Source organism: Erithacus rubecula (assembly GCF_903797595.1).
Source record: "Erithacus rubecula genome assembly, chromosome: 14".
Classification (NCBI taxonomy): Eukaryota; Metazoa; Chordata; class Aves; order Passeriformes; family Muscicapidae; genus Erithacus; species Erithacus rubecula.
Window position 1 is genome coordinate 1,039,620 of NC_136666.1, and position 25,284 is coordinate 1,064,903.

The window sequence follows — 25,284 nt, forward strand, 5'->3', positions numbered from 1 at the left end:
AATACTCTGCATTTTAAAGAGGAAACAGACTTCCTACATTTACATGCAAGTAAAGTCAAGTCACTTGTACTTCAAGTCCATGCCTTCCAGCAAGATTAACAAGCACTGCACTGTTATCTCCCCCAGACTATCCTCACTTCAAAGGGGTATGTGCAGGCTCATGACTGTGGAATTGCTTTCTGCCTTGCAGCTGCTAAGAGCTGACCACCTTCTTCAGCAGCCTCAGCCTTATTTTGTGCAACACAGGTCTGTCTTAAAATCTCTCCACACCGATTTTTACCAAGCCAGGCTCATCTCAATGTTATTAGTTACATTTACAATATGCAGTACAATATGAAGATAATCAAATTCAGTCAGCAGGCTTGCAGCCATATCTGGGAAATCTGATGCCACAGTCAGGAGGCCTCTGGGTTGAGCCACATGCTGTAATAAGAAAGAAAATCTAAGTTCCAAAAGTATCATTTGAAACTCACCTTTAGGAGTTAAAAGAATTCCAAAGGTACACTTCTACAGCAGTGTAACAGCACTGAGAAAAATCCCCCAACGAGCCACATTGGCCTAAACAATATGCACACATTAGGATTTTCTTTTTCTCGGTGATGTTTCTTTAGTTATTTGAGATTGTCTTGATGTCAGTTTAGCTGAGTGTGTCTGCTTTGTACATAAGCAATTGATAAAAATTCTCCTGGCTTCTGCAAAGGAGAAGGAACCTGAAGACACTGAAAGTAGGGCAGTGACTAAGCATCTGAATAATGCAAGACACATTAAAGCATAATTAACATACAGCAGTTACAGTAAAGCTATTCATTACCCACTTTTAGAGGCAACAGATTCTTCCTTAATTGTATGCACAAGATGTTAAGTTTCCAGCAAGTTCAGCCAAGTTTGTTGTTCTGGGTTTTGCTGCAATTGTTTCAAATAAAAAGAACAAATACAATGCAATCAGGTTTCCAGGAAAGCATAAATACAGATCTGTTGAAGTGAAGCCACTCAAAACTGTTGTTTTCACAATTTGTGTGTCTGGCACACCCAGACTCCACTGGACCAAATACACTGGAATCTTAAACAGAAAACAAGACATGTTTATAGGGAGGATATACAGAGATTTATTTAATCAGGTTTACTATTTACAGTTGAGATCACTTTCACATACTACTCTGCTACTCTACATAGCTACATTGTTTCCAAACCAATTGAAGGTCTACAGTCTAACAGTTCACTCAACACATAAAACGCTCTTCATAGAAAAATGAAATATTTCATTATAGAACAGTAGTGCATACATTATACTCCTGAAAAGCCAGCTTGTATTTTAAACCACTAATGTTTGAAAGACTGAATCTCTGAAGGTCAAAACTGCAGTCACAATCCTAAAATTGGTTAGTTTTTTTGTTGGTTTTTCTTTTTTTTTTACAATTTCTTTATATATAAAGCATACAGGACTTAAGTGTTTCTTTCTTTTTTAAAAGTGACACTGGTGAGGGGCAAGATTAAAACATTTTTTCTTCTCAAATTAAATAAAGCTGACTTCCTTTGTACAACTTTGGCCAGAAAAATTCCATGTAGTGAAGGTTTAAGACATCCTCTCTATATGCAAGAATCAGCCAGTTAATGCTTAGAGATAACCTACCAACAGAGGCACATATCCTTTGACTTTCATATCAACCAAATCACACTTAACTTGCAAATGGCTCTGAAATTAGAAAGTTTACTAGCATACTAAAACATTTAGATACATGAATAGCTGGCTAAAACAGTGGAAGTCACAGGTAATTCTATGGGTTTGTGTAAAGCTGCTGTTTTGCCCGTCACCAGTGCACAGTGCTGCTGCCCTCATGTCTGAAGGTGTGCTTGGAGTAAGCCTGGGGCAGAAAGCCATGGAAGTCAGCCTGGCCCATCCACCTTCCACAGAAGGGGGGAAGATTGAACTGCACGTTGGAATTCTCTTCTAGGCATAGGTTCCACCAGCAATGAGAAGCTCGTAGGCAGGATCCCGACTCCTCCTACATAGGACTATACAGGCACACAACATGCCCAGAAGCTAGGGAGAAAAAACAGAACAAGCTTGAGTACAAGGAAAGTTCAGCTCTGAGACTGTAATTAACATCAATGCCAACAAAAACTGCTCTGAAGGAGCCTTGGCTCCTGCTGAAAGCTTCAGCCTCATCTTCTTTACAACACTATGATGGACATCTAAAACAAAACTTTTTTTTGGCCTGCCACTTGCATTCTACCTCAATAATTCAGATTCAGATGGAAGAAACTCCTACTGTTTTTTAATAAAAGTTTCAGATTTTTAGATAGCATATCTGGTAAGGAAAACCCAAGTGCAACTCAAATTCATCAGCCTAACTGCTATGATGAGAACAGACTTTTGAAAGAGATTTCATAAAACTCTCTCTGTGAACATGTCATATTAGAAGACTTAAATCTAAGACAAATAATTCACTTTTAGAAGTGAAAATTCACAGTATCACAACTGTGCTGGCATGCTTGCCAGGATATAGGGTATGATCACCCTATGTCCACTTACAAGACTTAAGCCATGTGAATAATCAGAGGTACAGGGCATGATATTTTAAAGAAGTTGCATGTTTACTGAAGGTAGAATAAGACTGTACCTACTAAAAAATAGCAGGTACAGTGCTGTGTTCTGTGGTCTGCATTAACTGGCAATAGCTTCTGGTAAAGTACGAGATTGCATTGATTTGGCTGTATGCATAGAAGTTTATGCACAGATGCAAATACTTCAGGAGGCTCCTGTCCTATCTCTGGATTATAAAGCACCACGCTGAAGGTAAATTGATTTCTTAATGAAAAACCCACTCCAAAAATACACCACAGAAAATCCCCTCGGACAAAAAGCAAACAAGAATGAAAAGGGTGAGCAGATAATCAAGTGTAGATCTTCCTCTCTGATACAGCAAAAGCCCAGTGAAAATAGTACTGGGACAAAATTACTGCCTTCTTTAAAGTACAAATACAAACATCAGATGGGTAACACGTTTTAAAACTAAATGATGATACACACAATATAGTACTCCAGTCGCTGAAAGACTAAAAACAGAACATTGAAAAATCCTAAATCTAAGTATGCAGTGATTGGGAAGAGGCATATGAAATTCTAGTATGAGCTTCTAATTTCCTGGAAAAGAACAAGCTGTAAAGATCAATACTCCTCTTTGTCTGCAGGGCATTATCTACTTTGGATCTATAGCAGACACCAGCCCAGGTTGAAAAAGCATATGGAGAGTAATGTATGATGGCACTTCAGCTGTTGCTAGAAACAGCCTCTTTCTTCACTCAGGTCCCTCCAGCTCACAGACTGACTCCTAAATGTGTTATCACAGAATCATGGAATGGTTTGGGTTGGGACAAACCTTTAGAGGCCATCCAGTCAAGCCCTCCTGCAATAAGCAGGGACATCAACTACAGCAGGGTGCTCAGGTTGATAAATTCATGCCAGAGCAAGAGGAAACAATGAGAGAGTGACTCCTCGTGGACACAGCCCTTCAAGGTGAGGAGGGGATATCTACAGCTCAACCCACTTCAGTCAGCTTGGAAAACAAGGAGTTTATGATAGCTGCCAGTAGCTACAGAACTCTCAAGCAGGCTCAAAGCCTGCAAGTACAAAAACTTCTCTGCTGCTTAAAGCTAGGGTAAAATGAAAAGTGTGATGCAGAGCAACACCTCCTTCGGTCTTTTGCTAGAATTCATTCTAGCCATGTACATATCATCAATAAAAGTAGATCCAGAATGTGCTGGATCAGTTATTTGCACAAAGACAACCCCGTTCAATGACTCCCTCCAGACATTTCATTTATACAGTTGTGTTAACTCTCAAACATTCAGGTACTACAGTAAAACCTCATGCAATTAACTTCTGAGTTACTATTTAAATCATTTATATCCTTTAGGTCTCTGAGCATATTCCTAGAATTCACTATAAACAAAGAAGTGACTCGCATATCTCAATAAATAATGTTTGTAGAGAACATTATGTCATTAAAAAAAAAATCTGCTAGCACCTCTAAACATTTTAAGGCATTTGAGTCTGCTTCTCTTGAGCTGCTATTTAATATTGTGAACAGCAATTTTAGACATCTGTGTTGAAGAAGGATCCATGCATCCTCCTCTTCAACAGCTTTCAGGAAAGTTTAGACATCTCCCACATTCAGGTTTGTTTAGTTTTTATTAATTTTGGTTTTAATTTGCCTGCTAGCAGTAACTATTCACTCTTTCCCCCAACCAATTTTGTACAACCATTCACTGGCTGTATAGACATGTGCCCTTTGTAAATAATCACCAGCCACAGAAGCTGTGGCTTTGCTCCCTTCAGTTTGCCTCCTATCTATTAATAGTTCTGTGCTGTCACTGTGGCTGGGATCAGGAAATTACTGCACACTGGAAGATCCCCATGGTAACTGAAATATGAACATACCAAAAATTACTTCTATGCAGAAAAGACTAAGTTGTTCATAAATTTCAAGCCTTGCAAAAATACTCCTCTCAGTCTTTTAATTTTAAAGCAATTACTGAAGGTTAAATTTGTTGACTATAGGCTATGAGAGGTAATAAACTTTGAACAGCCTCATTGCATAACAAAATAATCTGTTCAGAGGGGACTGTGCAGCCAGCATAGGGAAGGCTGCAAAATTCACCAAATGGTGAGAAAAACATAATTATTCCTGTAAGTTTACAAGTTGCAGCCATGTGCTGAAGTTTACATTCCATCTCCCTTTCAGTTAGCCCACAGACCATTTTTTTGAGAATTGGGCCAAGTACCTACTTGAATTCTGCATGCCAAAGACAAAGATATCAGAACTGATGTCTCAAATTTCAGGAGATAAATAATAGAACAGTTTGAACAGAAGAGTGCAAGGAGCCACATTGCCACTGCAAGCACGTGTCAGAAACTCTGGGCCAGGGCCAGAAAGGATTATAACTGTGCTGCATTTTGGGGCAGACCTGTTCATCAGCCTGTAAACTCCAAAACTAAGAATAATGCCTCCTCTTGGGATTCACAGTTTCATAAAATACACTTCTTTCCTCACATAAAAATCTGTCACAGTAACTATGGCTGTGAAAAAGAAATTTCAGTACACAAATACATTTCACTGTTCAAACAGACTAAGCCTCAACAACCAAAGTTTTAAGAAAGACAATTAAAACTATACTTTTCCTTGAGGAGACTGAGCACAGATCTCACCAAATTTGAGGTTCCATAGCTGAAGCAGTCTGGGTCTGAACAGTCCAACATGACTGCATACAGTATTATGAGTACATCCTTGTAACATTGAAATACGGAGGGAACCCTATTTTCACAGGTTATTTAAAGATTATTTACCTTCAAACATAGAACCCAGCTCGAAAGCTGCTTTTGAACACAAAAGTGCTCACATTGTCAGAATTGACAGGTATGTTTTCTGAATTCAAATTCTATTAAGAGCACTAAAGTAACTTTGAAATTAGTTTTTTAAGTCTCCTAGGATTCAGCATATGTACTACATTGCTCAGAGACCATTCAGTCACAGTCTGAAAATAATGTCATCAATGTAGTACATCTGCCAGTTGATGAGAATTCAAAATTTCAATTTTAGAAATATGTTTGAGAGACAGTTCTAATATGCTTTTTCTTCCTTAAAATTTAACAAATACTAATATACATGTTAGTTTATTTCCTCAGTGACCTATTTATAACCAGGGTAACTGTAACAAGGTTTATGGGAGGGTCTTCAGTTTAGAGCCTCTTTGTTTAAGTCCAAAACCCAAGAAATCTTCAAGACACATGGCAAAGCTCAGTTGCACATGAGCAGAGCACACTGTCAAAAATCTTGGTGTGCCTCCTGGGTGGTCCTGACTTTATTTGTACCCATGAAGCATAGTTAGCTGATGTACCTCTAAAACAGCATGAAGCTGTTTAAAAATTAGAAATTAAACACTATGCCAACTCTTCAAGTGTTAAATGCCATCACAGGACATTTACAATACTTAATACCTAGAAAACTAAGTTTTCAGTAAATAATTTACCATTAACATCAGAGTGGATTACTGCATGTAGCACTGACTGTTCAGCTGTAACAGAATATACATCCACATTGTTATAGGGTAATACCTGTACTTATAGGTACAGCAGTTTAGATCTCATTTGAAAGAAGTTAACAAATAAAGAACATTCTCCTACCTGAATAGCAGCAAATGCTAGTGCTGCCCAGATGACATACATCATGATCTCCTGAAGCTTCTTTACAACCAGAGCCTCACAACCCTGGAAAAAGTAGGAGTCTCATGTTTCAATCTGGCAACCATATTTAGACACACTAAAAAACCCCAAAAACATCACATAGAACAGAAAGATAATGCTTTTACTAAAAAAAGTAAATAGATGAAAATTACTTGCAGGTAAAAGAGAGAGGATTAACCACATCTACTTTCTGTTAAAGCAAATACACCCAAGATTTGATTTTCCCCCAAGAAAATGCATGGTCATTGAAAGCATGTGGCTGCCTTACCTCTGAATAAAGGTCCATGGGGTGAGTCAAACTGCCAGTGCAATTGCTGAGGGCTGCTTTGCAACAGCTGAGGGGCACACTGTTGTTTTTAGTTTGTTTAAACCACACAGTATTCTCCCAGTCTGAATAGTTATGGATCCCACAGCAGCGCAGCTGGAAAATCAGACAGGTAAAGAGTTCAATTCTAACTGCAATACCAAGAAAACAAGTATATTATATCCCATTGCAGAAAAATACTTAGGTGGTACTTGCACACAAACACAGATTGATAGATAGCTGATTATATAAAAAATTATCTCCCCATCAGCAATATCATAATATTAATTTTAACCAACAATCTATTTATTATCAATTCAGCAATTTCCTAGGTTTGTCAGAAGTAAGGAAGGCCATCTACACAAGCAGCAGAGCAACTGCATCTTGAGTTTTAAGGACAGAAAGGAGTGGTAAACTGTGTGTCTCACCTGCCTCTGTACATAGTCGATAGCACGACTGGCTGCATCAGGATTTGTCCCATTGTACCCGTTGTAGACTTTCCGAATGCTGTGATCGACTTCATCCTCCACCTGGCAAGGGAAGGGAAGCACTGCATTAGCTCACCAGCAGAAATAGCACAGCTCAGGTAACATCATTTTGCTTCCAGCTACAGCATTTCAGGAAACCAAGGTAACTCCCCATCATCTGAAATCAGCATAATTCAGTGGTACCACCTCCTAAAGTTTGAACCTGACTTTTACAAAGATGTTGGCTGCTTGCATCTAAGGTAGAAGGAAAATTCAGGCAGCTCCCTTCCAGATTTTAGGCAAAGTAGCTTTGCACTGTCTCTCAGAAAAGGAACATGCTTTTCTTGTGACACTGTGGCAGACATTTCATGAAGTTACAGGTCCTCCACAAGAGTATGTATTCACCTTTCTACTTTAAAGTTCCAAACCAAAACCAGTACAACCATCTGGGCTAACTCATTTCCCTTGGGATTACAAGGATATTGGGATCAAAAGGTACATACCATCTACTCTTCTGGTTGAAGCACAGGTGAATAAATTCTCAAAGATGCCTTTAGGGTGACCCTACAGTGACCAAGCTCTCTGCTCAGCCTCAGTCTCCCAGGGCTTTCCAAGGGCAGTACATTGTGTACAGCAACATTTACTGCAATAGGTCTTGGAACCGTTAGAACTCACTCAGAACTAAGTGAGTCAAGATGCTGTCAAGTACATGTGTTAGAAATGTATGCCACTCAAGAACCACCACTTGCCTCCTCAAAAGGCATTCTATGATGCCTAGTTTAGAGGAAATCTTACTAGAACCTTCTAAGTACTATATTTCACTGTAAATTATTGCTTAAATAATACACAGTTTAGTGCAATTTTTGTGCAATTTTAAGATTAGCTCTGATTTGATTTTTTTCTGTCACATTCAACATGATGTGCAAGGAATGTAATTTTAGGACTAAGCATGCATATTTTTCAGATTTGAAAGCTGCAGTAGGAAGGTCTTGTCAACACATCCTTCCTTTAAATACTTCAATAGAAGAATTTTCTGCAGCAATAGCACAAGCTGAATTCCACCACCACCCGCTCCTCAGGAATGCTGCCTATTTCCAGATAGGTATGCATAAAAGTCAATTTGGCCTGCAGAGGCAGCTTGTTTCAGACCAGGTTAAAATCAATTGTTTGATGATTTAGCTAATCTGATTTACACCTCCAACTCATAACAAAACAGCTGTTCAATTTGTCACATTCTAAAATAATGTATTTCAGTGCTTGTTTGTGCATCATTTGGCTTGTAGTTCAACTGGGGCAACATCATGCCTGAAAATAATGCAAATTCCATAAGATCCAACAAGAAATCATTAGCTCTAGTTAGCTGGCAAGTTTAATGAAAAATGAATAGAGTGAACCCCTCCACTCAGAGGAAACAAGCCAGCAGATCCTCAACCAGCCCAGCCTGTTTAATCCCTCCTGGCACTTCCAAGCCTGACTCTTACAGCTAAAGACCAATGCTGAAAGGCTCTGCAGCAGCTCAGCCCATCTCAGCACAGCCTGGGCATGCTCCACATGGCTCTGAAACAGCCTGAACAGGATCAACACACAGGTTTACAGAGGCAGGCTGGAAAACAAGCTGATTCCAAGATCAACAATGGTATCTTGCCAGAGCACTGTGCCACTTCCTTAAGGTATTATGCTCAATGTTACTTGGTACCAACAGCTGCTGCGACTTCAATCTTTCCTTTTGTTTGGAAGTGTGCACAATGAACTCAAAGTACTTCTAACACGATTCAGGTGCCTTTATAAAAACCAAAATAAGGCTCCCACAGATGTATAGACACCATGTCAGAAAAAACAGACCAAAATTAACAAAAGGACAAAGCCAACTTATTTATCCTGGCAAAAATAATCAGAAGGCTAAGCAGACTTCCCCTCCCAGCTCACTGGTAATAGATTTATTTCTGTTGCACTTGAAACAATAGTTTAACATACTAGATACTGCAGAGTACTAGAAAATTGCCATTTTTACTAACAAAACCTGTCTGTCCTTTCCAAAGATTTAAGGTTCAGTTTTCAATTACTGACTTCCACAAACAGCTTAACACAAGATCACACTGCCATCAAACCAGACTACCTTCCCTCTTCTCCCAAGCTCAGCCCCGCATCACCTACTGCAGTAAAAACTGCATGGGCAGGTCAAGAAAAAAAGAAGCAACAAGAACACACAGCTGGGCAAGGAATATCCATGCATCTGCTTGTATCTGCTGTGAATACTACTCACTGAAAATGAGCAAACCCCTTCAAGATGGGAACATGGAAGACCACACGATGACTATAGCTTAGTCCAGATCACATCTGTGGTAATTCCTGCACATACTGAAATACACCCTCAGAGTACTGAAACAGAAGGAATCCATTCCCACCAACATGAAAGAACTCAGTTCCTACTCCCCTGGAGTTGGAGAAGCCACTGAGGAAAGCACTAAGGTCTACTTCCACTATAAACTTCAGTATCCCCAATGATCATCTCAGCTCACTGCCAAGATACCAGAAATCAAATGCAAAGCATGAGAGAAACACATTCTGAGTTCAAGCATGGCCAGTAGAGCACTCCTGATGAAGCAGCCTATTCTAAGTATTATGCACCAGGTCTATCACACAAACACTTTAAGGTCGTGGTGTCAGCTGCTTACTCCAAGCAGCCTTCCCTGGGACCCAAGCAAAACCACCACTTTTACTTCCAGGCTGTCTCCCCATTGGTTCCAGGAGAGCAGGAGAAAGCAAAGAGGAGAGAATGCTGAACCAGTGAGACCTGTGCTGTTCACAGGACACAAAAGGCCATAGAAAGATGAATGGTACTGTAGCTCAGCTTGCTGGTAAGATATCTGAGTGTCCTGCAAATACACTGCCCATCACAGTCTTTTGGGTTTTTTATTTTTCCAGAATTCATATACAGACATATCAAAACCCAGTAAACTGTTAAGAGATTTCTTCAAGCTACATTGTGGCATCTCTAATACCATGCAGCATATTTCCACCATATATTATGCTGGTAGAAATTCTTCTGGTCCTGCTTCTTAATTTCCATTAAACAAACAGTAGGAAAAGTTGCAATTTGTTTAGCTATAATCCCTGTCAACAATCTGTGTAAAGCTAGAAATTATACATTAACACAATCTATTTCATTTTATTATTATGCAGTGTTAGTTTGCACACCAAACATGTGACAGCATTTAAGCTATTGCACATCCAAAATATATGCCCTATGTTCAAACACTGTGTAGCCTAAATCATTCACAAAGTCAAAGCATAAATAAATGAGAAGACCATTTGGAAAATGTAAAAGTAGCAATTACTGTGACTCGCTTCCCCTGTTTAACTGTTAATGATATGTTCCAGGTAACTTTTTCCTATAAGATAGCTCTCTGCATTGACGTTCTAAATTTTAAGTTACTGGTATCACAAATTAATCCGCTCAGATGCTTGATTTTATTCCCTTAAATACCAACAGTACCACAGAAACAAGCACAATAAAGATTATAGTTCCATTCTATGGTCAGAGCTCACAACAAAACATTTGCTGAAATGGAGAAATTCTTACCTTTGCTCTGTAAATGTATCCAAGAACCACAACCACAACTTCGGTGATAAAAACCAAGAGCAAGATGATCACAAACTGCAAAATAGAATCAAGAGTGTTTGTACAAATAGTTTTATTCATTTGCCTGATAAAAGTCTCCATGCAGATTTTGCTATTTAAAGTTATTTTTGAGGCAAGGTTTTAATTTAACAGATAATTCAATGCAGGCACTTAAATTGACCAAATGGGCCCAGAATTCACACAAGACACTTTAGCATTCACAGCTTCACCAAGTAATAAGAAGCTGCCCAGTTAGGCAAGCTCAGCTGTCATTAGTACTGAAAATACCATTCTGCAGGTCTTTAATCAAGTGTTTCTTTCAATCTTCTTTGTTAGATAAATAGGAATGCCTCATCAAACAGGCTACCCAGGCAGTTACTTAGAGTGGTAGATGGACTAGGAGAATGTTTCTTCAGATTAAGCCCTGTAACAGCTGGGAAAGACAGCAAGCTATGCATTGGTCTTGCTATATTTAAGAGCACTTTTAAAGAAGTCTACACAGCATTCAACAAAAGAAGCCCTAAATCCCCCTGAGGGGACAGTTTGATACCACCCTATCTTCTTTCCTACCTAGTTTTCAAGCCAAAAATATAGTTCAAACACTTGGAAACACAGGGCATAAAATACTGCAAACCAAGTGCCCCAAGTGAGCCATGAAGAAAATAATCAGGCATTATGACAGCCCTCAGTTAACCTTGATGCAAGATGGCTCCTGAATCACTTTTCTCTCCCTCCAATTCAGCTTTTCAACCACAACAGATAGAAGTGAGACTTAAAAACTGTTATGACTTAATCATATGGTTTTACATTTTTTAATGAGATTACCACAGTTCTAAAAAAGGTAAAACTGAGATGCCTTCTGCTGCTAGAACTGTTTCATTTAACACCTTTATTCAGAACAGAAAATCGAAACAAGATGTTCCTAACAAAATTAAGCAGGAAACTTTTAAGGCCATAAAGAAAAGACTTTAAGTAATATTTTAGGAGTTTCTGAAGGGAGAAGGCAGCCAAATACCCACCAGGCCAAGCCTCTGCACTTACCGTGGCCAGCCCACAGCGACTCTCTCGAATGGTGGCGCAGCACCCAATAAGTCCAATAATAAAAAGCAGCGTTCCCACAGCTATGATGATAACAGCTGGGATTAGTGTGTAGACATCTTCAAAGAAGTGATCATAGTCATCATATGTGATGAACACATAGGCTCCCACGTAGCACAGGATGCCTGCTGCTGCCTGCAACAGCCATAAAAACATGGTAGAGTTCCTTGGAACACCAAGCCCTTCCTTCCTCAGCAAGGCAATTACTTTACCAAACATCATGAAGTAGTGTTCCTCAGAAATGTTGCCAGTTACTATCTATGACCTGCTGTTAAATAAAACAGATGCACACATTGTAAACTTTAACCTCTGCTAGGGAAAGATGAACTGCTAGAAACAACAGCATTTCTGAAGGGTTCACAGCACTGGAAAAATCTGATTCCAACCAGAAAGCAGGCAGAAACAAACACAAACTACCAACTATTAAAAGGCAGAACAAAATACCTAGAGAAATACGGTATTTGGTACCAAATATGGTGCCATAAACTTGCACAATTGATGTTCTCAGGACTGTTGTACAAAATGGTCCTTTTAAACAAACAAAAAGCCTACTTAAGGTTACTGCAAAATAAGCCCTGTAGGATGAATCTGCAACTAGATAAACAGTCAGACAAAGCTCTTACATCCATCTGCCATGACCTTGCCTCCCTTACATTTACAACAATGCCAACACATCAATACCTTCATTATCTTTAAACTGAGCACAGCTAGTGAGAGAGAGACAACTGTTGCTTGGAAGAGCGAACTAACACACACTCCTTTTTAAATACACGGGCCTTATCAGTTTGTGCTTTACAAATGTCCTTCCTGATTGTCCTCTCGCTGCAGAATGAAGTATCAATTTGCAATGATGGACAATATAATCAGAATGTTTCATGACAGGCTTTTCCAACCTTCCAACACAAGGATGAGCTAAAACAATGCACTCAGGAGATGCAATGGCTAGGCTGTGAGCTGGGGAATTTCATTTAGCTGTGAAGGTAGTGTCCCTGTCACACATACCAGCCCACACCCTGGGCACAAGAGCTCACTCAGCTGGAATGTGACACACTGCAGCTCCAATCTGAGGGGAACACTCAGGCTGCCCCCAGCCAATGCTCCTTCTTATCCCTGGCATTACAACTGCCCCTCCCTGCACTGTGAGGAGGATACACAAGTACAGCTCCTGCAAGGCTGGATCATGCCAGTTACAGCCTGGAGGACATCACTTAGCCCAGGTGTCTGCACAAAGCAGGACCAACAATGAATTCAGACCAGGCTGTCTAAGGCTTTGTCTCCAGTCTTGCAAGTCCTCCCTGGGAAGCTGTTCAGTGTGGCACAGAACAAGACAAGCCACAAGACAAAAGGTATCCAGAATTTCAGCCCTGTTTGCCACTGCACACTGCAACCCCCTTCTATCAAACCACTAACAGAATATTCCCTGCAGCGCTTTCCTACAGAAACACTATGTCAAACAAAAAGATACTATGAGCCAGCTCAAAAGTATCATCATCTGCATGGATTTGAGCAATACATCTGACCTCTCCAGCTCTCTGCAGCAAACGTAATTGTGTACTCTGCAGGAATCTTAAAGGCACCACATTCATCCAATAAAAGGTGCTATGTACATATAAGGGGAGGGAAACCTGAAAATCCAGTAACAAAGACTAAGAGCAAGACACCTTTCCCAGACAAGAGTGAACAAGCTATTGCACAGAAGATGTTGAAATGCTAATCCATCTGTACAAACCCTGCCATATTAGGTACAACATGGCAAAATGCAGACACACTTTCTGTACACAAAGCAAAGATTCAAAGTAGTGTCACTGAACAATGGAATTACATTAACTGTTGCCTAGCAATGAAGCGTGTGAATGGCAGGCCAATGATGTAATCTCTTATTTCTAAGAGCTAAAATGCTTGTTAGAAATATGGTATGTTACAAGGTGGCAGATGAAAAACCACAGCTGTGGCTGGCATCAAGCACAGAAAATATACCACGAAGCTGAAATCAAAGCCATTTGTGGACTCCCTTATTCTTGTTTTGCTGCAATTTAACTGGCTTCCTCCTTGTTTAAGAAAAATCTGGATCATAAACTGCATAAGCACATACATTTGAAGAATGTATTTGAAGTAAAAGAAGTTTAGCCTCAAAAAAAAAAAAAAAAAAAATCTTTCTACAGGTGTTATCTTCCCTACTTCAAAAAGCTCATGCATTTTAAGAAACATTGTTTTTGCAGCTTTTAGACAGATTACAAGCTGCCTGGTTTGAAGACTTCATTAAATCCCTTCAACACATGGTACAAAATTGACTGATCATCCACGACAGCACTGGGCTTTAGGTTTTGCTTCTGAACAATGTTGAGGACTGGTGGTTCTGAAACAGACACTGCCTCTGTGAAGAAGTGACCATACTCTCCAGAATTACTGTTGCTACCTCTTCAACAAGTCATCTGCAGGGGGGCAGGTCCTGAGAGCAGAGTACCTGCTGGAGCCTGCACAAGGTTTAAAAGCCATGAAGATTAAAACTCCTTCCCCACATACCAGAGCTATACACTGTTTTTGAACAGGTACAGGATTCAGTCTATCACAGAACAATGAAAACAGCAATACTATCCGGTATCACAATCACGGGACACTGTGTTTATTTCAGCCTGCCCTAAACCAGGAAGAGGGAGGTCTCTGAAGTGTTTTAGCTGGGATTTTGCTCCTCTTTGGATGGATTTTCTTTTACTACTTGTGACTTGCATCACTGAATAACCATAGGAGTGTGTAAGAGGAGTCACTCTGGGTGAAACTAAGCCAGAAGACAAGCACAGCTCCTGTGCTGGCTGCTCAGAGGTGCTCGGTCAATGGGACTGCACCGGCCTGAGGTCCCTCCCCCTTCAGAGCTAGTACTATGTGCTCAAACCATCTATCTCAAAATTCTAATCATCTAAGGAATAAAAAAATCTTTATAGACACAAGGATAACTTTAAAAAATCATTTAAAAATCCAGATCTCAGTGCTTACCATCCTACAGACTAAACAGAAAATCTGCAGAGTCTGAACTTGCTCAAGTCAAACACAATCGAATATAAAGCTACTGTGTTTACAATCATGTATTTCCTATCATTAAATGGAAGCCAAATATATGAACTGCACACAGTTCAAACAAGCCTTTGATAAACAGGGCTTGAAGGAAGAATTCTCCAACTTAATCTGCTCAATGCTCTGAATAGAGATGGCAGCATTTCCTGAATGTGTGCCAGGTCACATGCACGTTCTAGAGACATGGCTGGTTATTCAGCATTCACACATCCTTTTACAGTCATCTGCATCCAACTCGGTTCTGAACCTGAAGCAGCACACTCTTATTTTAAGATGAATTAACCTTTAAAAACACTGATATAAGTCAACAAAGACAGTTTGTGGCAAAAGGCTTGAGCAATCCAACATCCTTTTCATCAGAAGCAAGTTTCAAAGACACGTAGACCTCACAGCTCAGAAAATGACTGATTTCATTGCTTTGGCTGGAACCTCTATGGACTTATTAAAAGCTCAACAATTATGCAAAGACCTGGAGGGAAAACTGGAAGATCCAACGCCACAATGCTAAGCATCACTGATCACATTCTAGGAAAGCTCAGGTGAAAATCGAGGTTCTCTGAGCAGTCTTTGTGCTGCTGTAACACAGCCTGCGAACTCAGGGCTATTTTACAGAGGCAGCTTCCACCTCTCACAAGCCCTGAAGTGTACAAGGCTGGACACTGGCTAGCTGCACCTTGAAACACCTTCAGGGATTCAATCTGCTCCTTCCTTTTCCAAGTAGGCTGCAACACACCAAGAACTGTTTCCATGTTTTCAGTAATGCTCACACACTGCAGCAGTTTGAAAGCCAAAATTGTGGCTACCCAAGATGACGAGTGTAAGATACCCAAACTTGTTCCACTGATCATTTATTTATTAACCACGGACACTGCAGCTTCATTTACAAGCAAATTCTTCCTTACACCACCCTACTCATGTTACTGCCAAAGAGATCTGATCAACACTTTTATGTTCATCCTTTTACTCTTCACTTTGCTACAGAATTCTCTTCACTTTGGGAACTTAATAGAAAATTTACCAGAACTTCTGAATTTCTTTTGTGCTGTTTCAATTAACTCATCTAAATAATAGTATTTGTCCCTTTAGAATCTACATTTTATTCACCTTTTAAGAAGAACAGGTACTATCTGAACAAGAAAATCAAGGTAGCAGCAAAGCACTGTATCTTAGGATAAAACACACCTGATATTCAATTAGGCAAGAGGAGTATTTCACATTTTTTTAAGGACTCCTACTTAAATTCCTACTGCTGCCAACTTTGCCACACTGCTGATTGGTAAATGTTGATAGCAATGCAGACACCACTCAAACTAACTATTCATTCCACTATGGAAATAAATATCTTTCATGCATGGGATTGATAACTACACCCATGATAGATTCTGACAGACCATCTACATAATCCTTGATAAAAAGAATCAAAGGAAAAAGTAAGAAAAAAAAGCCTTTTACACTAACACACCCTTAGCTTTTCTGTCTGAATCCTGTCCTAGGACCATTTTCCCAACCTGCCTATTACTTCCCTCATGTTAAATGTGAGTGTATCTTTATTCTCACTGCCTAACACATTTTTTTAAAAAACAAAACACAGGTCTACTTGACAGATTTTTCAGAGTCTACAATTATATCAGTTTCATCCTTTTTAACAGTTGCTTTAGTCCATACCCACCAACTCCAGCCAATTTCCTACACACAAGCAGGAAACACTGGTATTGTGGTCTGCCTCCAAATTTTTGGGCTTCTTAGAACAGTACCTGAACAAGTGGAATATTTTTCCACATTTCTCCATTATGTGACTTCCAGGGTATTTGTGATATTTTTTGTTCTTTCCAACACTACAGTACTCATACTCATTAATGTCATAAAAAGAAGGGGATGACAAAAAACTTTTAAGTCCTCCTTTTAGCCTTCTGTTCTTCAAAATGTATTTCCATAACCTCAAAGGGCCAACAGGATCTCTCTGGGCTTTATTTCTCTTATAGTCTTTTCAGCACTTCTCTGCTGTGTATCTCTCTCCACTCCCCTCCCAAACAAACCCACATCCATGCTTGATATTTTCTCTGCTTCCTGATACTGATGCATAACCAGCTTAGAACCCAATGGCTTCCTGACACTCTTCCCTTTGTTCTCATCAGTAATAATTTCACTCGAGCGCTGAGCTATAACTATCTTTACAAAATCTTTTGGGAGAAGAAAGACAGCAATTCCATTCAGCTCCATAACACAGTTAAAGCTATCTTAAAGGCTTCTAAAACAAGCAAGCTCTGTAAAATTGAAGCAAGCCAGACTGCTCTGTCTGCAATAGTCACATTCAGTTCTGTAACACAGGGCCCAAACACCTCAAATTCAAAGGCTTTTTGGGCTAAAGCAAAAGGCTGAGCTCAGCTGCTTTTGCATTCAGATTACATATCTGAAGTGCCACTAATTGCAAGATGCAGTGCATCTGCAGTCTTCCACCTCTTTAGAAGCCAAGTTAACAATACAGCCATTCTTTTACACCTATTTAGCCACCAGGGCTGTAACCTGAGCCGGTGCTCTGCTGTTCCCAGATTCCTTGCTTTGCAGAACAACAATGATGATCACTCTGTGCTTTAAAGTTCACCAGGTAAAGTGATATTACAAATTCCTTGCACTATTCAAAGGGATCACATTTAGCTTTAAAACGTGGTTTTGTATCTTTTAAGCTCAAGACAAGACACCAAAACTCCTGAAAAATCCCAGGCAAAGACCTGAAACTCATCCTGTAAAGACACTACTATGTTGCTTAAAAGCAAATCAAAGCATTACTAAAATTCAGGACCTAGCACTTGCTTGCTATCTGAAAATTAACATTCAAATATTTTAAGAAAAATCACTCAGAGGGCACAACACCTGAGAGTTTTCAAACCTTTTTTTTTCATTAAAATAATTAATTTTTTTAACACACAGAATTCCAAAACATTACACAATTCTGAAGGATCCACTCACTTCATAATGCCATAGTAGTAGAAGCAGAAAACATTAGTTTTACACACAGAAGCAATTGTCTTTCAAGATGAAAGGGCTTTGGCCAAGTAATCGCTGCAAAGTTACCTTTGGGATCACCCATCAGTCAGTCTTTGATCACCAACTCTCAAGAAGTTTGTTTTAAAGTCCAGAGTAGTAACTGTTCTCAAGCTCACAATAAACTAGAGAAATTACTGGGTTTATTACTATGTGTAAGAGAAAATGAGCTCTAATCTTCCTTTCTACTACTCAATTGGAATGAATTTTCCTATTGATTCATTTTCTTTGTTTTTTTTCCTATCAGAAATCCCCAGAGACATTACATACACATTGACTGCTCCAGCTCCTCTAGAAAATCCTCCATTTCCCATCCTCTGGCCACTGCACTGTGGTGAGCACAGATTCGCAGGAAGTGTTTGTGCTCGACAGAAGTAGAGACTTGAGAATTCTCTAAACAATCATACCAAAAATGTTTTTTAGAACAGCTTAGTCAAATGAACTCTCAAAGTAATGATTTCAGGCCAGCTAAATACTACTAGAACAACTTAAATAGTTGGCAACTAGTGGCTTGAAGATATTGTAGAAGTGGAGTTCATTCCTTTCCCCAAAGAGGAGGACACAGATGTGAAAGGTAAAAACCTCAGCAAGCACAGGATATCTGGCACTACTTTAGCAGAGCAGGCTGTCAAAGCACACAGATTCTTTGAGAATATAAAATAGATTCCCTTTTCTGAAGCAACACCACATAGAACTCTGAATATTTTATCCTACAAACTAAACTAAGACTGAAAATGTTTCCTTAGTACTTTTCTCTTCATCTCATCTTCAAACTGGTTTCAACTGAATTATGCAAGTCACACCATGAAGCCTTAAATTAAGGGTACACAAATAAACAGATTTGACAGCAGTCTTTAGGTATTTGTTCCAGGTAAATATATTTCTTCCTCTTTCAACATTCTGCAGACTTCAAATTTAGGAGGTTTCCTGAAGAGCATGCTATTCTCAAGTACCTTTTTTTTTTTTTTTTTTTTTTTGCAATTAGTCATTATGGACATGTCACCAAGGTAACAAAAATCTTGCTGATTATGAAGATACGTGTACTAAAAGTTACATTACTTTTATTTCACTTCACAATTACTTCCTATGCAATACCCTTCCTTAACAGACTCAGCATCCCCTAAGTGAAGTCATCAGCTGACCAAATAAATCTTGTGCAAACTCAAGGTAAAGGTCAGCAGAAGGATTGGCTTTCCTTTGTCATTTGTTTTATCTACTCAAAAATGAACTCATAGCAATGAGAGGCTAAGAAACACATTAATCAGATCACTATTCCCTGGTCTAAGGAGGGCAAGTTTTAACTGATACTTCATATCAATGCATTTCTTGGTAAAGTATTTTTGTCCTTCAGCACTCTTTGACAAATTATCCAAAACTCAAGCATGCATTCCACAGAAAATTCACACTCTGCTACTCTTTATGACTACCAGTCCTGATACTGTTTTCTTACAGAACTGTATTTTAAAGGCAATATGGGCACCTGCAGAAGATGCACTGAATGTTCAATACCCCTGAAAATACAACTCAGCTGAACAGTCAAAATACCACACCAATAATGTGGAAAGGTAAGTAAAGTTCCTTCAGCTTTCTACATGATAAACTAATACCTGCCCTGCTTTTGAACAGCTTCCACAGCCTACTTTCTTTAAAAAATAAAGATCCTATGGTATTACCAACATGCAGGAAAGTACAGTTAATGTAAGAATTTTATACAGTTTTTTCACAAGACAATAAATGACTTTTTATAGTACCAAGTAAAATTTAACAAGTAGCACCAAGACTTTAAAATGAGCTGAAGTTGTAGAAGTGGTATCAGTAGCTGTAGATGGTAAGTGCCTGTCACCTGTCAGCAAAGTCTGATCTGCCTCTTTCAGACTTGAAAGAGATTTGTAGGAGTTAGAACCAAGACTCCAAAGCATAACAAGCATATCTCTGCTATTTCTTCGCAGCACTGATAATTTTCTGAACATCTCAGTCATAAGACAGATCTAAAGTCTCTCTGAAGATTCACATCCTCCCACAAGTAAGATACCCACAGGGCGAGGGGGGAAGTTCCAACCCACTGTGCAGTCACAACCTGCTATTCCTACAGGTGACCATGAAGACAGTGATAACACAGAAGACTGGTACATGAAACCTTAGAGAGTAAATTTACAAAAGCAATTAAAGGAGATTTCATAGTTACTTGACCAATTATAGGCATTTGTCTATTGTCAAGTCTGAGGAAATCCAAATTATTTAATTATCAATATTGGAACTACATAAGGATGACAAGAAAAAGATTTCTGTAACAGCACAGAAGCACTCCCACTGCCAACTAGATAGGCACCAAATGTTTACAGAGCTCAGTCAAAAAGTAAGATACTGACTCCAGCTTGTGAAAGAAAGGAAAACCACTAGTTTCTATAACTCTCACTTGAAGAAAGTCTGCCTCATTCTACATGCAGCTCATGGCCCACAAGGTTGTTCCAACACAGGCAACCCAGCCACTTATCTGCCAAAAAGCCATCAGCACAAGCTGACTTCTTAGGCTGGAGGTGGTTTACAGAATACAAGACCGATGACATTTTAATTTGATGTGAAATACACCTTATCTAAATACAATCTATCAATTTTAAATCAAGCCAAGTTTGTCTCAAAAGTAATCAAAAATTGTAAAGCACAAAGTTCAGCATTACACAAAATAACTCTGACCCCATCACTGTATGAGACTGCAAACTCCAACGTGGAATTAAATTACTAAATGCGGCAGACAACGAACAATACCTATCACTAAGCTTCTGGAGCGGGGGGGGGGGGAGGAGAAACTGTACATAGAACTTGTGCTCATTTACTCCAAACAGAGCCTCATTTGTATCAGCAGCCACAGAAAAATTTACTTCAAGGTGCCATCAAGAAGGCAACTCGCAAAAACCGTGCCCAGTCAAAAACTTTTAAGTATGACGAGCTTTTAAAACGCCACTGGCAACTATGCATGTAACAAAAAGCCACACCCAACAAAGCAGATTCCAACCTTGGGGCTGCACTTAAGAGACTGATGTCACTACTTTTTACTTTAAAAGTAAAGAATGGAGCCTGGCCACCTCAGCCACAATTACAGAATTCTAATCTGCACCACTTAATCAGCCTCACCTTCACTGCTCCTGTCCCAAAAAGCTGTATAGGCAAATGCCGGTAAGAATGCACAGAGATGCATTTTCCCTGACCATGATTCATTTCCAGGCACCCTTAAGGAGCATTCCTTTGGAAAAATTGAGACAAGAACAGTCATTCCGTAAGGTTAGTAAGATTACATATAACTATCAATAGTAAATGAAGCAGCTATATATAGCTACACTTTGTGTTCCAACAGCTTGTTACCCACTATTACTTTTTTCAAAGATGAAATCTCTGAACAGTTGCGACAACAGATACTCTGTTCCTGGAGCTGGGATCAGAGCAGTAAAAATGCAGTACCTAAATGCACGAAGGGAATTCTTAAAAATCTACAGACCATTCTTCCACTTGATTTCATTTATTTAAGAGTTACGCTGTTCTGACAAGCCAATTATTGCAGTGAACACAATGCCGAGCTAAAGCCTGTACGTTCATCCTGAAAAAGGTCATTTACAGCAACCTACTGTCCCCCTTCTGTAAGCTTTTATCTTACAGCCACTGTAGCTGTGGGAGGTTTCGGCGATGCACAGATACCAGGACACAGCCGTGGCTAGTGCGATACGTGAGGCACAAACAGGTCAGGAGGCAAGCGCTGCTTTTGTGCTCCCGGCAGCAGCAGGACGCGGCGCGCCGCGCTCAGCGTCTGGGCTGTCCCGCAGCGGACGGCCAAACCCCAGACGGCCACAAGAACACCACAAAAATTCAACTGGCTACAGAAATTGAACTGCCAGTGACCTGAAAAGCTCAATAACGCGACAGAGAGAAGCTGTGTTCGCTTACACAAGAGCCTCTAACCAAGATCCCTAAAGCTCGTTAAACCTGCGATGCCAGGTTCAGCCTCCCCCCCACCCCGGAACTCGGGGGAAGGACTGCGAGGGAAGGGACTGAGCCCAGCACGGAACCCCCAGACCCCGCCGAGGGGCTCAGAAGGCCGATTAAACATAAAGAGTTTAAATACGAGCTGAACCCGTGAAAGGGGGTGAGGAGAATCTCCCGGCTCCTGAGCGAGGCCCGCAGCGCTCTCGGGGCCAGGCTCCGACCTGGAAGCCCGGAGCCGCCATCCCTGGCGAGGAGCGCCGGACTCACCCAGAAGATGAGGTTGAGGAAGACGAGGACGGTCTTGGAGGAGGTGATGCCGCACTGCCCCATGGCGCCGCAGAGCCCCGGCCCGGCCCCGCGTCCCTCAGCGCCGCCGCACGTGACCGCCCGGCCGCGCGGGCAGCCTAAGATGGCGGCCGCTCGCCTCACGTGGCGCCAGGGGGCGGGGGCACCTAAGATGGCGAACCGCTCCCCCTGGCAGCGGCCCCGCCCTCAGGAGGCGCCGCGCGCGGGCGGCCGCGGTGCCGTGTGGGGGCGGCCAGCACTGCCCTCCAGCCCACAGAGTGCAACAAATGCCCTTTCTGTGTCGCGTTCAGCACCCGCAGCGGTAATTTCCCGACCACTTTACAGTCCTAAAACAGGTTTCAAAGAACTCTGAACATTCACGTGCTTCCTCTAAAAGCTGCCCTATAAAGCCGGTGACATCCTCGGGAGACCCTCGGCTCCTGAGGGCGGTGGAAACGCGCCCGATTGCCGCCTGAGGGGCGGTGTGATGGCGCTGAGGGGCCGTGAGATCGGGAGAGCTGCGCGGCCGGCAGGGAGAGCAGGAGGGCTCCTGAGGGGAACATCCAGCGTTTTACAACCTGGACATTTGTCTCGTGTGGAGAAGGAATGCTCCCAGTGAAATAAATGACATGTTGCAGAACCTCACAAACTGTGAAGAAATGCGGGCGGTGGTAATCGTTGGGTGTTTTGGACACATTCAAAGAGGGTGGCATTTTCCAGCGAAGAGCAAAGAAAAAGTAAATTAGGAAATTAAAGACATGCATGGTTTCTAGAAGCAGTAATGCCAATCCAGGATTTGCTGCCCAGTTTATACATAAGGTTTATTTTAGCCCCAGGAACCAGCCCTTCATTGTAAGGGCCTTTTTTCCTGTCTCACTAATCAAAGCAAACCCTTCCTCCCCGTTTTATTCATGCACCAGGATATTCCTTCTCCATTTTCCTCTCACTCTCCTTCTCCTCTCTAATCCTCCACTTTTCCTAGAAACGCCAGAAATGTCATCCCTGGGTTCCTTGTTTGGTGAATTTGGTCTTTTCCCAGCAGATTTACTTCTCAGGTGGAAACAAAACTACCCATGTCATTGAATTAACATTTTAGCAATTGGTCTTGTAAAGGCAGACAAGTAACAATCATTTATATTCCACTCTTCTGTTTCCATGGTAGCAAAGTTACTTCTTTTTCTTCCTACAGTTTGGGGAGTTATATCAAGACCCAATTCTGGATACCATGGAGATAGTAAGTGTTTTTTCAGCTTTCATTTCAAGTCCTTGTATGCTCATGGATGAAACTTCCCAATCTTGCAAGTGTTATCAGACCATTTTCTGGCACTAAAAATTAATTTATATACCCAGAAGATGTGCTTAAAGCCGGTTGCACAATTAATCAGGTTTTGCACTGAATTTATGGCATTGAGGGTATGATTGTGTATTGTAATTTCTGCTTTTAATATGCTGTTTATATGTGTTTTATATTACAATTCTGTGACATATGGTATTTTTAAAAGCCTATATAGATGATACTATCAAAAAAGCCATTAAAAGTAGATAGAAAGAAAGGCTTTTTAAGAAGAATTTGATAGGGAAAGGATCAAGGCTTGGCACAGGGCTTGTGTGGGCTGCACTCTCCCTGCCTGGAGGAGAAATGCCAAGTGTTCCTCTAAGCACAGCTCCTGAAAAACATATGAATGCAGCAGTGCCTGATACTCTTCTTTGCAGTGCTGCCTTGCTGCTCCCATGCATAGAGAGCTGGCTTTGTAGGCTCTTGTGCAGGGAAACACTCTTGGTTCTTTGGGGAACACATGCAGAACTTTTTGATGTCTTCAGACTGTGACTTCAAATCCACGGGCTCTGTCTGGGATGAGGTGTGGGCCTGTGCTGGCATCTCATGCTGGCCAAGCATGCCATACCAGCCAAGTGACATTTAGGGGAAAAATGGGATGAATAGTAGGATGCCATCAGAAACTGCCCCTCCTCCTCATATGGGAATGTAGGCAGGGTTTAAACCTCTTTGAAATTCCTCAGAGAACGTTTATTCAGCATTTCTCTGCTTGTGACTGTCATAATAGCAATATTTTCAAGAAGATGTACCAGAAATGAATACAAGGATATCCTGCACTCCCTCTGAGAGAGGGAGAGGATCAAAGGCTGGGATGGGTGCAGGGCAAGACTGGCCCAAAGGTTTTCAAGTGCAGGATGTGAGCCAGCAAGATGCACATTTGTGACCTCACCAGGTCACAAATGGCTCAGTCTCTGACTCTCAGTGCATCGTGGCACACACTGGGCAGGTTGGCTGGGTGCCTGGTTAAGGTGAGTGGCTGCAGAAGCTGTTTTGCAGACTCAGAAAAGCAGAGACAAATGTGCAAACAAATACAATAGTGTTGTAGTTTGACCTGCTGTTTAATTATGCCTGATTCAACTCTCAGATTTTTTAAACAGCAGGAGTTTAAGTCTGTGGACACTGTGCACTTTGCATTGGTGCAATTGAGTCTGGGCTGTCATAAATCACTCATCTAGCAAGGCCTGTAGACAATTCCACAGCAGAAGTAATTTCCATTTGCAGGCATGCATTACAAAAGTAGAAGTGTATTCTTGCTTTTGGGACAAATAATTTAGCAAATGTTATAAAAATGAGTTAACTCCATTTGAATGAATCAGGTAGTAAAGAATAATCTCATGCTTTTTCTCCAGCTCCTGAGGAGGTAATCATAAGCTTCTTTGAAGTGTGTAATAGCATGGAAAGGTCCATGAACACTGAAGGATGCATAGTAAAAATGACTGATTACCTGACAAACACTTTCTCAGTCAATCTTTTCAACATTTGGAAGTACAGTTAGAAAATGAGAGCACCCATATCAGAGTGTTGTAAACCAGTAAATAGAGGGGGAAAGTGGGAATGTCAGTGTAAGGCAGGGAGGGCAGCAGTGGTGAAATCCAGTCTGCTGTGTTCTGGAGCAGGAGAGATCTCTTACCACTTTGATCCCACCCACCTAATTTTGTAGTTCCCAGGAATGCCAGTCATGACTTGCAATCCATTAATTGCTCTTCACTGGAAGTAAATGATCTCATAGGAGTCACTCTGTGCATTTCTTCACTTTTTGATGGGCTTGAGCACTGTGAACTTCTCAGTAATGATCAAGTGTTAGAAGCAAAGGTCCATTTTATTGCTACTGAAGGGATGTAC

The 25,284-nt window shown here is 40.8% G+C and overlaps 1 protein-coding gene across 1 annotated transcript; it reads right to left on the bottom strand.

Moving 5' to 3' along the window:
* Positions 1-1,082: 1,082 nt before the first annotated feature.
* TSPAN3 (tetraspanin 3) lies at positions 1,083-22,258 on the bottom strand. Its single transcript, XM_079318244.1, has 7 exons — positions 22,089-22,258; positions 11,679-11,870; positions 10,599-10,673; positions 6,977-7,078; positions 6,513-6,665; positions 6,185-6,268; positions 1,083-2,041 (listed from the first exon to the last, which is right to left on the bottom strand). The coding sequence occupies exons 1-7, from the start codon at positions 22,149-22,151 to the stop codon at positions 1,949-1,951; spliced, it is 762 nt and encodes a 253-aa protein (XP_079174370.1). The 5' UTR covers positions 22,152-22,258; the 3' UTR covers positions 1,083-1,948.
* Between the last annotated feature and the right edge of the window lie 3,026 nt (positions 22,259-25,284).

Coding starts and splice junctions, on each gene's coding strand:
- TSPAN3 (XM_079318244.1), bottom strand. CDS start 22,151: ATGGGGCAGTGCGGCATCACCTCCTCCAAGACCGTCCTCGTCTTCCTC. Junction 11,871..22,088: donor TCCTCAACCTCATCTTCTGG/GTGAGTCCGGCG, acceptor TGGCTGTTGCAG/GCAGCAGCAGGCATCCTGTG. Junction 10,674..11,678: donor GTCGCTGTGGGCTGGCCACG/GTAAGTGCAGAG, acceptor TCTATTTTGCAG/TTTGTGATCATCTTGCTCTT.